Source organism: Cicer arietinum, chromosome 4, assembly GCF_000331145.2.
Source record: "Cicer arietinum cultivar CDC Frontier isolate Library 1 chromosome 4, Cicar.CDCFrontier_v2.0, whole genome shotgun sequence".
In the NCBI taxonomy this organism is placed as follows: Eukaryota; Viridiplantae; Streptophyta; class Magnoliopsida; order Fabales; family Fabaceae; genus Cicer; species Cicer arietinum.
The window spans coordinates 52,262,075-52,278,076 of record NC_021163.2 but is presented as its reverse complement, the minus strand read 5'-3'; the positions used below and the strand labels follow the sequence as shown (position 1 = coordinate 52,278,076).

General features: G+C 29.0%; 2 protein-coding genes across 3 annotated transcripts in view; one reads left to right on the top strand and one right to left on the bottom strand.

The window, feature by feature from the left end:
• The first annotated feature begins 9,563 nt into the window (after nucleotides 1–9,563).
• On the top strand, nucleotides 9,564–13,619 carry LOC101497530 (WAT1-related protein At3g30340-like). Of its 2 annotated transcripts, XM_004498060.4 has the most exons (6): nucleotides 9,565–9,816; nucleotides 10,950–11,006; nucleotides 11,273–11,389; nucleotides 12,444–12,846; nucleotides 13,019–13,170; nucleotides 13,257–13,618. In XM_004498060.4, the coding sequence occupies exons 1-6, from the start codon at nucleotides 9,629–9,631 to the stop codon at nucleotides 13,423–13,425; spliced, it is 1,086 nt and encodes a 361-aa protein (XP_004498117.2). In that variant the 5' UTR covers nucleotides 9,565–9,628; the 3' UTR covers nucleotides 13,426–13,618. The 2 variants fall into 2 exon arrangements, with proteins under 2 accessions (XP_027189190.1, XP_004498117.2); XM_027333389.2 differs by lacking the exon at nucleotides 10,950–11,006 and having other exon boundaries at nucleotides 9,564–9,816; nucleotides 13,257–13,619.
• Nucleotides 13,620–13,860: 241 nt separating this feature from the next.
• LOC101497199 (AUGMIN subunit 3) overlaps nucleotides 13,861–16,002 on the bottom strand; it is a 40,069-nt gene continuing 37,927 nt past the window's right edge. The window contains exons 16-17 of the mRNA XM_004498059.4: nucleotides 14,507–14,602; nucleotides 13,861–14,182 (exon numbers count right to left, since the gene is read on the bottom strand). Of these exons, the coding sequence (XP_004498116.2) occupies nucleotides 14,051–14,182; nucleotides 14,507–14,602 (228 nt within the window). The 3' untranslated portion in view covers nucleotides 13,861–14,050. The remainder of the gene's footprint in view (nucleotides 14,183–14,506; nucleotides 14,603–16,002) is intronic.

Genomic DNA, 16,002 nt, shown 5'->3' with positions numbered 1-16,002 from the left:
CCTTCTATTTATAGGTTGTAGAGGCACTGAATGAAGGTACACGAGCTGTTTAGAGAGGCTCTGTTTTTTGATTGAAACATTATTTCAGAATAAAAATAATCCTTCTTTGAAATAGCTTTTTGACTTTATTGGTTTAGCATTTAAAGCAATTATGTCCTTTTTAGAAAGTACTCTTGACGTTTCTTCATTGATCTTGGATGGTATATACTATGTCTTGAGTCTTGAGTGTAGCTAGAGAATGTTGAAGATGAATTACAGGCTATTTCAGAGAAGATGCAGTGCTGCTGTTATTATGCAGAAAACGGAGAATGATTAACGTTCTTGGTTTGTTAGTTTGAACTTTCTTGAGCTTCAATAATCATTATGGAGTTCCCGTTTTAATCGTTCTGGATTTCCTTTGCAATTTTCTTGTCATATGTCAAGATTGATTGAACTTTCTTGACATTTGATTTTTGGAGTTTGCAAACTGTCATGACTTTTGTCTGTCTTTGAGTCCTTTGATCTTTGAGACCAAATAGCCTTTTTGAGTTTGGATGAATCCTACTTGTTCCTTTCCATGTACTAATTAGATATGAATAATTTCTAGGGCAGACTCTTTGTTAAAGAGATAGAAAAAGTTTGACCAATATGCTGTGATGGACAATTGTTGAAGCTGGAGATCATTCTCTGTTTTGATGCAGAATGATCTTGTTGCTGTCTTTTCTGTTTTGCTTGATTCTGTTCTTAATTAAATCCACTCAAAAACACATGTTAAATTAACATAACAATCGATGAGGGTAATGGTTGTTAAGATTACTAAGGAACGTGCTTTTCCTCAATTATTTAATCAAATCAAATAAATTATAAATATGTTAGTGTATTAAATCATATTTAGTACAATTAACATCTAATTAAATCAAATATTATTTAACTTAATCATTTTTTCCATTGTCAGTACTCTATGCATGTGACCTTTATAAGTTCTTATTGAAATGGTAATAATATTATATAATATAAAATATTATAAACAATGATTGACATCTAACAATGATGCATTGCAACTCAAATCATGACAAAATCAGTGATACCATTTAAACCTTACTACACAACTGTTAATTGTACAGTAATTGTGCCTTCATCTAAATGTCTAATTGAACATAATTCGTAATATGTGTGTTAGAACATAGAGTAGGTTGAAGTAACAATGTCAATTTACAGAAAACGGAGAACGTTCTTGGTTTTAACTAGAAAACAGAGAACGTTCTTGGTTAGTTTAAAATCAATTATTCAGTTTATGTATTTAACTTGATAATTCAATCAAACTGAAAGTAAATAGATAAGGGAAGAGATACCACACAACGATATATCCTGGTTCACCCAACTCGGGTTACGCCCAGTCCTCACAACCGTGAGATTTTCCACTAAGTGTTTAAAACAAAGAACCTTCTTGGTTTTACAGCACCTAGTTCAAATCAACCTTGATATGCTACAAAGTTTAAACCTTTCCACCCATAAAAGAGTTCAATCAAGTCACCTATCAACCTTGATAGGATTTCTAACAATCTACCCAAACTATATTAAACTCTTATAGTTTGAGTTTTACTATAATGATGAGATTGCTTTGTTAGAATCTAAGAAGGCTCAACACTTGTTTGAGTTCTGATTCTTTGATAGAAAAATACAAGAGAATGATTCTAGGAATCGAATGGGAAAAATCAGATTTGATTCAATGTATTTGAGTGAGAGAAATTCAAGTATGATTGAAATGAGTAATGAATTTTCTTAGTACTTGAAGCTCTAATTTTTCCTTGAGCTTGACCTTCTTTTTATAGGCTTTTTAGAGCATTTAATAATGGTCAAAAGAGTTGTTGGTAGTGCTCTGTCAGATTTGACCAAAACCAATATATTTGAATAAATATATTCCAGCTTTTGAACATTGTTGACTGGGCTGGTTTCTTTGTTCTTGGTCAGATTTATCTTGTGTTTAATGGTCCTTGAAGCTTCATATGTAATTATTGATGTTACAGCTTCGATCTGGAGCCTTGATTTTGTCCAAAATAGTTTGGTGAATGATTATAAACTTATGCAAAAGTAAGGAGATCAAAACTGAAATTCTGCAGAAACAGAGATTGATAATCAATCTGGAGACTGGTCTGGTCATTCTGGAGAAAGATGTTTGCTGTTGAAGATCAAGTATAACAAGCTGGAGAATGTTTTATCAGTCTGGAGGCTGGTGTTGCAATGTTGTCCAGATTGATCAGAGTGATGTCAAGAATGTTCAGATCTGTCTGGTCTTGCTAATTTGTGATCTTCTCTCTTTGTGATTCGATTGCCTTCTTTGACTAAAATGGTTCCTACTTGTTCCTTGCCAAGTACTGATAACATTAGCATGAAATTCAGAGGCATAATCTTCTTTGAACTAATGGAGATTGATTGATTTTGGAGCTGTGACAATCATTCCACTTATGTCCAGATTGATCAGAATGCTGTCAAGAATGTCCAGATATATTTGGTCTTGCCAATTCATGATCTTCTCTCTTTGTGATTCGAGTGGTTTCTTTGAATCTAATCATCTCAACATATTCCTTGCCAAGTGTTGATGATATAGATGTAAAATCCAAAAGCTAAAACTTCTTTTAACTAGTGGAGATTGATTGGTTTTGGAGCTGTGATGATCATTCTGAAACTGGAGAACATTCTCCGTTTTCCAGATTTTGTTAAGAATGTTATCAATTCTTGTCTGTTCAGTTTCTTACCTTTTTATGTTGATTTCTTTGTTTTGTTTAAATCCTATCTTTGAATTAATACACTCAAAAGCACAAGTTAAATTAACATAACATTTAGAATCATAATTAACATTCTTAATTAACTTTTTGTTTGTTTTCATCAAAACACTAAATTGAGATTTTGTCTCAACATAGGTTATTGTGTAAATTTAAAAATTATTGAAGTCTCACATTGGATAAATCTTATATATTGAGTAGTTTTCAACTCTATAAATACTAAAGTCCCACATTAGATATAAAACATATGTGAGTTTGCTTCTATCACTATATAATGAGTTTCAAACTCTTGTGAAAAGTATACCAAATTGGATACATTTCTCAACTTTCTCTTTTATCCTTTTTCTATTATGCTCAACTTATTTCTAAGTCACTTCTCCCCTTTCTTTTTATCCCTTCAATATTTTAGAGCGATTTCGTGTTGTAGTCCCTTTGATTTTTATAACGGTTGTTATGCCTTAGTTCCGTCAGTTTTTGAGTGGTCTTAAGATCACTATCCTTTTAGAGCGGTTTGTATGTTGTAGTTTCGTCGATTTTTTAGTGGTCCTAATACGACTATGAGTTATTTTTGCTGTAGTTTTTTAGAGCATTTTTTGTGCCGAAATCTTTTAGAGCAGTTTTTTGTGTCGTAGTCCTTTTGATTTATGAGTTGTCATAGAACCATATTGTGGGTGGCTTTAATCTTCATAATGAAAGTGGCTTTAACCGCCATATTAATGGTGTAATTCTAGAAAGATTTTCTACGGTGCAGTAGAATTCCGATACAGTTTGTCTGAGCTGTTTTATCATGGGAACTTCGTGGTTGATAGTCTACCTTGCACAATTTAGGCAGTACCGCGAAACGTCTTAAATAGAGCGACATAGTCTACGACTCAACCTAGTAATATATTTGGTGGCATAAAATGATTTTGAAAAAGTTTTCAAAACTCAAAAACAACAATGTGTCATCCTTGCAATGTTAAATTCTTTATTTCTCGATCTTAGAGTAGACGCATAAAATCAATTGATCCAATATCACATATTGATCCATTCTAGCGTATGTGATCATGCATTTCTACGGTCACACTCTATTGATGTAGGAGGGACAAATTATATCTAAATCATTTACACCCCTCCACATGATTTATTGCAGACCTAATAATCATATTTATGATTGTCATGTTATAGACAATTTTTGATGATCTTAAAGTCTACAATTCTTCATGTAAGGATCGTAGTGACTTCAAATCGAATGACTACTCACTATAGTGACATGAGAATCGTTAATAACACTTACAAACAATTATGTAACATTTTCACGGTAAGTCAATATAGTATAAATATCATCAATAATATTTATAAAAATATGATGACTTAATATCTCATATGCATAACTCGTAAAATGTAATCATCATTCTACTCACATAATATTATCGATATATTATTGTCGTCCTAATTAGTTAAAGATGATTGAGTGTATCCATATGGTCTTTCACGTGACTTTCAATATCTTCCCATTTAATAAATATTTTTATGCTTCCACCACTAAATCAATTCAAGCAAACTTCATATCTCGCCGCCCCCTAATCCTTCAACAACTTCAAGCAAATCCCAAGCACGTCCTCACCACAAACATCATCTTCATATAATGCCCAAATTAACCAACGCACTTGGGATCTAGTTCTTCGACTTAACATAAAAAATATCATAGAAAACAGTGAAGGTGGAAAAAACTAAAATGGAGGTTTGAATTTTGTTTTGAAAAAAATTGTTTTAAAAAATTGACTAACACCTGTTTTGAAAAAAAAAAATAAAGCTTTTAAACAAAAGAGATTAAATAAAGAAAAAGAATACAAGCAATTTATCATGGTTCATGTCAACCTAGTGGATACGTCGAATCTCTTTTACCTGAAATTTTTTTTCACTAAAATCAAATTGATTTTTATCAACACTACTAGAACATCTACTAGTCAACCTAACTATTCTAGTCTTCTCAAACTTCTAGCTTAATACAATCAAACATTTGAGGAATAACCACTATTGGGCCAATGTATTATGATTAAGGTTGTTTTTATGTATAACATAGGATATAACAATAATGATTTTCGAATCCAAGAATAGCTTTCTTTTGAAAGGATTTTGAAAACATGATCACTTAGAGTTTCTACGATGTAGGTGCTCAAATGATTTCACACAAATTGTTCTCTTCGTTTAATGTGTTCTCTCATAATTTGCAATGATGCTTGAATATCCTTTTACAGTACTAAATTGATGTCGTTAATTTTCTAACTGTTGCAAGGAATGTCGCACATATCTTGTACGAATTGTACTATCAAGACAATTGACGTGAATTTTGAAAAAGATTATATTGTCCTATTCCCCGCTCTATAGATGCTTAAATAAGATAATTTACTTAATTCAAACTTGTTGATCAAAGAATGTTTGAATATTGAGTTAATCAGATATTTTCTTTTCTCATATGATTAATTGTTATCAGACGAATTGTCTTTCATCAAAGCATTGACTAGATGATCAGTTTGTTATGTTAAGCGATTTGATCAGATGAGTCATTAGGCGCATCAAAGTGAACAAAAAGAATGTGTTCATTAGAGGATTAACCCAGTTGTTCAGGAGAATAATCTATATGGCGTATCTCCAGTTAGATGAATATGCTCAAAATATTCTGAACACTTAGAAAATATGTTAAATTATAAATTATTCTCACATTTATTTTTATTATCATCAAAACAAAAACTAAAAATTATCGTTTTTCAAACTAATTTGATTATAACAAATGAATTTATCGTGTCAAGAGAAAAGCAAATGGTGATATTGACAAATATAAAGTGAGACTTGTGGTCAAAGGTTTCCATAGAAGACCATACACTCAAACTTTTAGTCTGGTGGTTAAGCCTATAATAGTAAGGATGGTTCTTTCCTTAGCCATATATCATAAGTGGTTTGTATCAGCTTGATGTGAACAATGCATTCTTGTGGGACTATCTCTCAGGCCAATGTACAACGCTTGCATGAAACACATTTCCATTGACATTCACTTTGTACACGATTTTGTACAACAAGAGAAACTCGTGAAATTTGATCAACTAGCTTACTGTCTCACCGAACCTCTCTCCAAAGCATGTCACCACAACTTCATGCATATATTCTTTACTATAAATGCATTATTATTTCGTGTGTATTCAGTTATGATTTTTTTTTTTTATTTCATTGTTAATTATTAGTAATAATTTGGGATGGTAATAGGTTAGGTCGAACAAACTAGATTTTTTTTTTAAACAGACAAGGTCTTCTAAAAAAACTTATTTAATTAAAAATGTTAGAGTACATAACACATAAAAAGTATTTTTAAGTCTATCAAACCGGTCTATTTAAATAAATATAAATAACTTTTTTATTACTATTATAATTATTATTTTAAATTTTGATCTGTTTGTTTGAAATTAAACTTTTAACAATTTAAACATATTAATATTATTTAGTTTTTGACATATTTAAATGAATTGTTATAAAATAAAATTAAAGTAGCATGCCATACAAAGTCATTTTCTTTAAAATATCGTGTTAAATATAAAATAAAATTTAATTTCATTGATATATTAACTTGTTTGTCTATTTAAAGATACAACTTATTCTTTATTTAAAATATATTAAAATAAAATAGACTTTTAAGTAAACTAGATATATCAGACTTTTATCAATGTCAGACTCGTACCTAAAAAATAAACATATGATAGATCAACTTAAGTTTTGAATTTATTTTATAAGTCAGATGTTGCAAAACCTTACTTAGTCTAACATATTCTCCCCCTAGTCATAATAATCAGTATAATTCAAAACCAATATTTTTGGCATAAATATAAAATCAAGTCAGAATGTGTTCATAGTTCCTATATTAAGAAACAGAGAGGGAATTGAAAACAGTTTTGAATTAATATTCCCATACTATTCATGCACTGAACCTATCCCCTTTTCTCTCCTTTTTTTTTAGACTTGACATGTCCTTCACATAATATAATATAAAAATCCAAAATCGTATAAAAATAAGGTGTTTAGATTTGTGTCCAATAATCATTTCCTTAATATAATAGAACTAGTTAATAAAAATGTTATTTGGATACAAATTTTAACACCAAATGCAGATACTGTATGTATTATCCGCCATATTTTTTTACAGTAAACAGTACATTTTTTCAAAAAAATATTTTATTTGAAAAAATATTTTTTAGACTTTTTATTTTTTATTTTATCATATTTACAAAAATAGTTACCCTATTTTAAAAATTAAATTTTTTTGATATTTTTTATATTTGTTGTAGTTTTGATGCCAAACTATAATTTTGACATATAAAATAGTGCTTTTTAATCCAACAAATGGTGATTCATAACTCGAATCGTTAATTTAAAGAGAAAATATAATTTTAACGAAAAAAATCACCAATTTAGATTAAAAGTCACTGTTTTTAAAGTAAAAATTATGTTTTTGGATCAAATCTACCACAAATATGAAAGTCAAAAATAAAAAAGTTTAATTTTTGATTTTAAATAGACGGATTATTTTTATGAATATGTTAAAATAGAATGACTAAAAGTACAATTAAATCTATTTTTTCATAATTGAGAGATATTTTTGTGATGTCATTAACCACTTATAACATTTCATTAACTACAAACATATAAAAAATTAATTACTTATTTAACGTATATCTTATTAACCACTAAAATGTAAATAAACCTATTTTAGAGTAGTAGTTAAATATTTTAAAGTAATTAATATCATATATTTTAGTGATTAATAAAGATATATTTGTGATAAAAATATTATTATTAATTTTATTTTTTTAATTTTTTTAATTCCAATACATTCGGTAACTATGTCACTGATTGTGTTCCATTAGCATTGCTGTTAATAACTACTTAAAGTAGCAATTCAAAATATTATATTCCAACAAAATGGTGACCATATCATATCTGTCTCTACTTTCTAACGATGCTTAAGGCCATTTGCCCAATTATTACTATTATTTTATTATATAGTACATTCAAAAGCTTAAGCTTTAATGATTCTAACTAAGACTTGAAGTAAACAATATTAATCACAGTGGTCATTTTTTATCCTAAAATGTGTAATACGTTATAACTATAGTCTTAAAATATTCGACATTACAAATTAATACATTCTCAAGTATATATTTTGTTAGTATTTTTATAGTCTAAATTTCAACATAAATATATTTAATAACTAAACTGATTAGTTAAATACACATTTAAAAATAAAAGTAATTAAGAAAAAATATATTTTTATAATTTGTATATTTAAAGACTACCGTAACAACACATCAATATCAAAATGATAATTTATTTGAAGAAAAACTATTTTTTTATGAGTAAGAAAAACTAATTCTTATATCAATTGTGGGATTAAATAAAATAATGTAAAAGACATGGACTTAAGAGGAATAATGACTAAAAGTACATATGCAAATAGGTACATAAATAAACTATTGCTGATAAAATAATAATATTATATTCGATTGGCATAATCGAGATGCCTTTTTTATAAAATAAAATAAAAAATATAGTCCAAACTAGTGGTGGGATTTGGAGTAGACCAATTAACTTATACTTTGTAAAACATGAATCCGACTTATATTATATATGTTCGGTCAATGTCTGATTTATAATATGTAATAAGCCTATTTTAAGGTAACTTCTTCTATTTTATTATTTTTTACGAAAGTCAAAATTTTATAAATAGACTAATTAATAAATAGATCAATAATATTAAGTTTTATTTAGTAGAGGTCTTGCATAGCATTTTAGAGAATCTAATTTTAACGACGTTAAGATTAAATTCTATGTTATAATAAAATTCTTAAATGTGTTAAAAATTGAAGTTGGTGAGTATATTTAAATTACTCACAATGTTGACAAGTTTATATTTTAACACAAAATACAAAATTTAATAGAATAATAATAAGTTTGATAAATATATTATTTGTATTTAATTAAGTATAGAGTTGTTTAGCGGTATGCGATTAAATTTTTTTAACTAAATAAATTTTTATAAAAATTTTGTTTCGTACGTTAAAAAAAACATTTATTTTGATTGCATCTGAAATAAGTTAAATCATACATTTTTATTTATCGGTGTGGCTTTTCTCACCCTTATTTACCGCTGAGTTAACATTTTATAAACAAATTGAATAGCTTATAGTTTAAAATCAAAATAAATTTGTGCAACTTAAATAAAGTTGAGCTTTTGATTATTAGAAAGAGATAAAATAACTATTAAAAAAAACTGATAAGTAAATGCTCAGTAAAAAATATGAAATAAAGTAGAGTCAAATTAAATCCTAATAGGTTCCTTTTTTATTGTTTAAAAATTAAAATAAGATTGAATGTAACCTAATAGGTCAATGTATTTGATCCTATAAGCATTTTCTCTTTCTCAACAATTTGGGGCAATGAGATCGAATCAATTTTCATCATTAACATATTTAAATAGTAAAACAAACAAACTAAATTTATTCCATTCTTTTCCATCCTATTCTTGCCTGTTATATTATACTTTCACCTTGCATTGAATTTTTAAACATTAAGACTTATTAGAATTGCGATTTTACAAGTATATAAGCTTCTATGTTGTAAATTCCCAATTTTTGGTGGAATGAGGTCATCCAAAGTGAGGCTGGCGAATATGTAAATTCCCACCAAAGAAATAATAAACTCGAAAAAATTTGGAAAGGAATATATATATGTTTGTTCTTCCTTTTTTTGGGTCAATATAATTAACATTTATTTATATTAGGCATATTTTCAAAGCTCTATATACATAGATTTACAAATAAGAGAAATATAAAGTCAAGATGTTGCTTCATTTCAATGAAATGTGGAAGCCAGTTTTGGTGATGATTATAGTTAATTTAGCTATGGCCTTTGTCAATGTATTTATGAAGAAGGTTATTAATGAAGGAATGGACCACTTGACCATTCTGACTTATCGACAGGCAATTTCAGCCATTTTCTTGGCACCTATTGCTTTCTTCTATGAAAGGTGTCATATTTTAATTCTCTTAATTATTTCTGTATTTGGCTATGGTTATCTTTTAAGAGTAGATCTAGGAGTGATGTAGCTCACATTTTTTACTTATCTTAACTATTTTATAATTTTTTATTGTTAGTACTTAACAAGTACTCAATCTCTCCAACCAAACACTACTTTTAAAAAAAAAAAATAAATCTAGTTAATGACACTAAATCTTTACATTTTAATAACACTCATTTATTTTAATATATAAATAGCAAGAAATATGTGTTTTAACAGAAGCAGCGTATCTTTAATATTATAAATATCTCGTTTAAATTTTAACTAAATAAAAAATTATGTATCAAGTATTTTTCTCGTGTTTTTTATGTGTCATTTATAAATATTTATTTCGTATTTTTTTTAATATTTATCAATAATTAATATTTATATTGTATTTTTTATGTATAAGTGCTAAATATTTGTATATTTATCTTATCATTGACAAATATTTATCACGTATTGTTTTATGCATCACTTATGAAAAGATTTCTCGTGTTATTTTAATATTTGTCATTTTTTTATGTATTAGTGATAAATATTTACCATGTGATTTCTTATATTTATTTAACAAAAAAATATGTGTCCAATATTTTTTAATGTAATAATTATAAACATTTATCTCATATTTTTTTAATATTTATCAATAATAAATAAATATTTGGTGTAGTCTATTTTTTTACAAATATGACCCTTGTAGTTTTTTAGTTAATGACTTTTTTTTTCATATATCTATAGTTGGGTGATATTGATTTTCCTATTTCTTCTTATACTGATAGTTGATTTATTAAGTGGAATCTGTGAACAACTCTTCTTTCTAAACACCATTAATATTCACTTCAACAATAGTGTCAAATTATCTTTTGAAAGTTATTGCGGATGCTCTTAAGTGTATCGCTTACTAATTTACATTTTGGAAATGTATATTTAATATTTGCTTATTAAAATTTCCTATGATATTGTCATATTTAAATTGTGTGTATATTTTTCTCTTTACCAATACATAATAATTTTGATTTAATAGGGGCCCCCACCCCCAAAAGAAAAAAATAATGAAACATAGACATTTAATTTGGTAAAATATAATTTTGAAATTTGTACAGGGAAAGCAAGATGAATGGTCATATAATATGTCTCCTTTTTCTTAGTGCTCTTGTAGGGTAAGTACTCTTCTAACCAACTGCTAGCTATATATTGATTTTTCTTTTTCTTTATAAATTTGCATAATTTGTTTGTCAGAGACAATCAAATTTAATGAATCTAACATATACTCCGTCCAGAATAAAATATTAAATGCGAATATCTCTTAAATTCTCACAATGAAACTATCTCTTAGTATTAAACGTAATAACTATTGTTTGATTTTGAGTATAAACTGAAGTTGTTTGAAATGGTTGACACTAAATTATGTATGATTGTGTTTCAGAGTAACACTCAGCCAATACCTCTTTCTTGTTGGACTGGAATATACATCAGCAACCTTATCGTGCGCATTCCTCAATACGGTACCTGTATTCACGTTCATTATCGCGCTCCCATTGGGGTAAGTCAATCAATGGTCTCTTTAATGACCAAGATAAAGATACAATATGAGCATAATCAATTCTTACTACATATATCATATGTGCATATGATAAAAAAAAAAAAGTAGATAACATTAGATAACTTATAATATAAATTATATAATTACCGATGCTTTAAAAGAAATATGCTTATAAATAAAATATTTTAAAAGAAATAATAATATTTTAAATTTATTTGTATTTTTAGTCCTTCTATTATTATTAAATTACATAATTGATCCCTCTAATTTACAGTTCCATAGTTTTTGGTCACTTCTTCAGATTTTTAATTAAAAAATGACGATCTGATATTTTTATGACCTGACATACAATTCTTATATAAAACATTTTAGATGCATTAATTATTCATATCATTAATTAAATTAAAAATATGAAAAAAAATTTAAAGTTGAAAGCTAAATTTTTACAGCATTTTATTACAATTTCATAGTTGTTAATCATTCAACATTATCATAATATGTCACGCTATTTAAGACATTTCACGTCATTATTTTTTTAGTTAAAAAACATAAAGAATGAATAAAACTGTCGATTTTTAAAATATAACTAATTTCGTAAATCAATAAAAATATAATGACTAAAACTACAATTAAACCTATATTTTAAATGCCAAAAAAAAATCGATGTACAATTAATGCAATAAATATTAATAAGTATTAGAAAAGCACTTCATTTTAATGCTATCATTTTTTTATTGTATGATCCGAAAGGCATTTTAAAATTATAATTTGATTTTTTTACTTTAAATTACTGAATACTAAATTGTATTTTCTCTAATTCATTGAAAGCTAATACATTTTGATTGATATTTTTCAAGGAAAGCTAGAATTTCGAAAAAGATTAGAAATTTTGAAAAATCAAAGAAAATAGTGGTAAGCAATTAAAAGTAAAAAAAAAAAAGAGAAAACAGATAAAATAAAAAAAGAATTTATAATTTATATATAAACCTTAAAGAATGTCCTGCCATAATTTTAATGGAAAAATAATTATATTCCTTTGGCTTGAAATTCTTAGGATGGAGAAAGTGAGCATGAAAAGCAACAGTGCTAGAGCGAAAGTCTTGGGAACTTTAGTGTGCATTAGTGGAACTCTGTTATTGATCCTTTATAAAGGAATGCCCTTAATCAACCCTCAATCTCATCACATAGAAGACAAAGCCACAGCAACACCATCAGCCTCCAATTTAAAGAAATGGATTATAGGTTCAATGTTTCTGACTGCAGCTTGCCTCTTCTGGTCTTCATGGTTTCTTATACAAGACAGGGTTGGCAAAAAGTATCCATATCAATACTCTAGCACAGCCATTTTGTCACTATTTGCTTCCATCCAATGCGCAATATTACATTTGATCATCCAAAGAAACAATGCTAAATGGATTCTAAAAGGAAAGCTACAAATAATGGCTATTGTGTATTCTGTAAGTATATTCTTTATTATAAAACACATCACTGTAAAAGTTTCTTTTCAAATTTAAGTTATCTGCTAGTTACAAGTTTAAATATGTGTAAGTATATCAATTAACAGTTGTAGAAGATTCAACAATTCTAATTTACGTGTACAAAGTTTTGCACTCAAATTTGCTTTCCTAGGGGCTAGTGGGATCAGGCTTGTGCTATGTGGCAATGTCATGGTGTGTCAAACAAAGAGGTCCGGTTTTTACTGCAGCTTTTACCCCACTTATACAGATGTTTGTGACAGTTCTTGATCTCTGTATATTACAAGAGCAAATTTATCTAGGAAGGTTAGTTCTAGTTATCACTTATCACTGTTGTTTTTCCACATTTTATATTGCACTGTCCCTAATACCTTCCTGTCTATAATAAGCAGTTTTGTAGGATCAATCTTGGTTATTTCTGGCATGTATATTCTCCTGTGGGGTAAAAGTAAAGAGAGGAAACAGAATGCCTTGAAGGATACTGAAGAAAATCAAAAGGATGAAGAATGGCACAACAGTACCGCCAATCCCACTACTAATAAGTTAGAGACCAGTGAGTGACCTCTCTATGCTAAGGCCTAAGGGAGAACAAGATTTCTCAGAAATTAAAGACTTGTTTCGCATCTGACCCCGGAGCAATAGCAATGAAATTGTAACATTTTTTAACAAATATATCAAAAGACAGTCTTGTTATATTGAATATATTTATTGAAAATATTGCAGCTAACTAAATGCTTAATTAATATCAACTATATCAATATCTTATTTATCACCGAATCTCTTTTTTGCAGAACATAGTACTAAACCCGACAAATTATCATTTAAGTATTAGTAGTAAGTTCTTTGAAGCAATTTCTGCTGACCTTGATCAATCTTTTAAAAAATAGTCATTTTTTAAAATTAAATTATCTAAACTGCTACAGGTTAATATATTGATCTAAGTTGATTTGTTAATTGGCATCAAACAGTGAGAGATGGAGCAAAGGTGAAAAAGGCTTCTGTAGTAAAGTTTTTCTATTACATTATAAACAAGGCAATGAATACATAGTTGAATGTTAAAACACATGCAGGATAACACATTGCACACTCGGAGATGGAGATAATATAGGGAAAAATGAAGAAAAAAGATAACCATAAAGAAGGAACAACAAAAAGAGGATGAAAAATAAGAGGGTACTTATGTTTGCTAAGAAATTTGCAAGGCTCTGACCCTTGCAGTCAGTTCCCTAACTTGGCTCCTAAGCCGTTCTGGATTGCAAAAGAAGTCTACAAAGACACGCCTTTGAAGTCCAATTTCTTGTGAATGGTGTTTTACAATCTGGATGACAAAGTGCAAATCAAGCTTCAGTTAACATAATGGAAATATGCTCAGAGATGAAAGGCTCGGATTATCAAACCCACAAATGATGAAAGCAGTGTTAATAAAAGCAGCCATGGCAGAGATATGTGGAATGGCGACGTGCAGTGAAATCATGTCATTAGTTTTGCTATCATACTTGATATACATATTTTATTATAGCCGCCATGCTTTTGCCATACACTACTTTGTTGGGATGAAAAACCATGATGTCTGCAAAATGGCCTTGTGATGTGCAATTGTGCAGAACAAATAAGATGGAACTGAACCTTAAACCGACATTACCTCATTTTTCTTGACATGCTCTAGTGTCACCTCTTCCACTGCAGCAGAGAGCTTCACGTTAATCTTTTCCATCTCATCGAGCTCTTTCATCAATGGCTAATTAAGACATCAGATAGAACAATAAAGTCAAATAACAATATACACAAAAGGTGCAAAAACTTATGCACCGCTACAATAATAACAGTAAGCATTTATCCCACTAGGTGGAGCCAGCTCAGTGAATCAATCGATGTCACTGAACTCTAGTAAAACCCCAAACTTTCAATGAAACTATTTAGTGATAGGTCTTCTAACGTTTCTCCAATAGAGCTTTCCCTGGCCTTCATCTTCCCCCTTTAATTGAACTATCTTCCCCTTTCATACACAAATATTTGATAGCCTTAGTACGAATTCAAACTACCCCATGATGTTCTCGTGAAATGGTGTTTATTTATTTAAAGTCTACAATGAGGAAAAGCTTAAAGTTATATAGGTACTGTATTGAGTAATATCATTCTTTGTGAATCAGGAAATAAATAATAATTTATTATATTTATCAGTTTTCCTAAAATTAGTTAGACAAATCAGGATTTGATTTGATTCTCTTAATTTGTAATTATTAGATATAAATGTTGTAACGATTATTTATACTGAGAAATATCAAAGCAAAAAGGGCATCAAACCCTAAATTGTGACATGGTATCAGCAGGTTCGATCAAACCTGTGAGTTCTTAGTTAATCTTGGCTTTATTCAGCGACATCCCACTGGGTCGCTCTTGAAAATTGTTCCTTCCGTTCTTAGTACTTGCTTGTTTCGTGATTACGTTGCGAACTCTCAACTATAACTGGTTGCGGTTCGATTCTTGGTTTCATCTTCGCGATTCTTGATTGTCGATTACAATTCTTAGGTGTTGCGATTGTGCTTTTGGGTTGTTTCTCGCTGCTGCTCGTTACTGCGTTTCTGGGTCTTTCTCGCTGCCGATCGTTACTGCGTTTCTGGGTCATTCTCGCTGCTGCTCATTACATTCTCGCTGCTGCTCATTACATTCTCGCTGCACTGCGTTTCTGGGTCATTTTCGCTGCTTGTTTATTGGTTTCCGCTCAGCCGTCGCTGCTTGCGTGATCGCGTTTGGTTGTCTCGTGGTAATTTTTTTGTTACAGACCTGTTGTTTAAGAAAGCATTTGATTGATCCCTTTGCTAGCTTCAGTTATTTTATTCTTAATTTTTTGTCTGCACATTACTGAAAAAAAAAAAAACTAACTTCGTGCACGTGATGGCTTTTGAAAAAGACAACTTTTGTGTACGTTTTACCGGTAAGAATTACGCTGCTTGGGAATTTCAATTCAAAATGTATGTTAAAGGAAAGGGATTATGGAGTCACCTTGATGGGGTTTCTAAGGCACCGACAGAGAAAGTCGCCTTAGATGCGTGGGAAATCAAAGATGCTCAGATTATTTCTTGGGTTCTCAATACTATTGATCCTCATATGATCAATAATTTGCGCTCTTTTTCAACT

What these genes read in the sequence shown, in the direction of transcription:
- LOC101497530 (XM_004498060.4), top strand. Translation starts at nt 9,629, where the DNA reads ATGTTGCTTCATTTCAATGAAATGTGGAAGCCAGTTTTGGTGATGATT. An exon ending in ATTGCTTTCTTCTATGAAAG is followed by an intron (nt 9,817 to 10,949) that starts GTGTCATATTTT and finishes AAATTTGTACAG; the next exon opens with GGAAAGCAAGATGAATGGTC. An exon ending in TTTCTTAGTGCTCTTGTAGG is followed by an intron (nt 11,007 to 11,272) that starts GTAAGTACTCTT and finishes ATTGTGTTTCAG; the next exon opens with AGTAACACTCAGCCAATACC.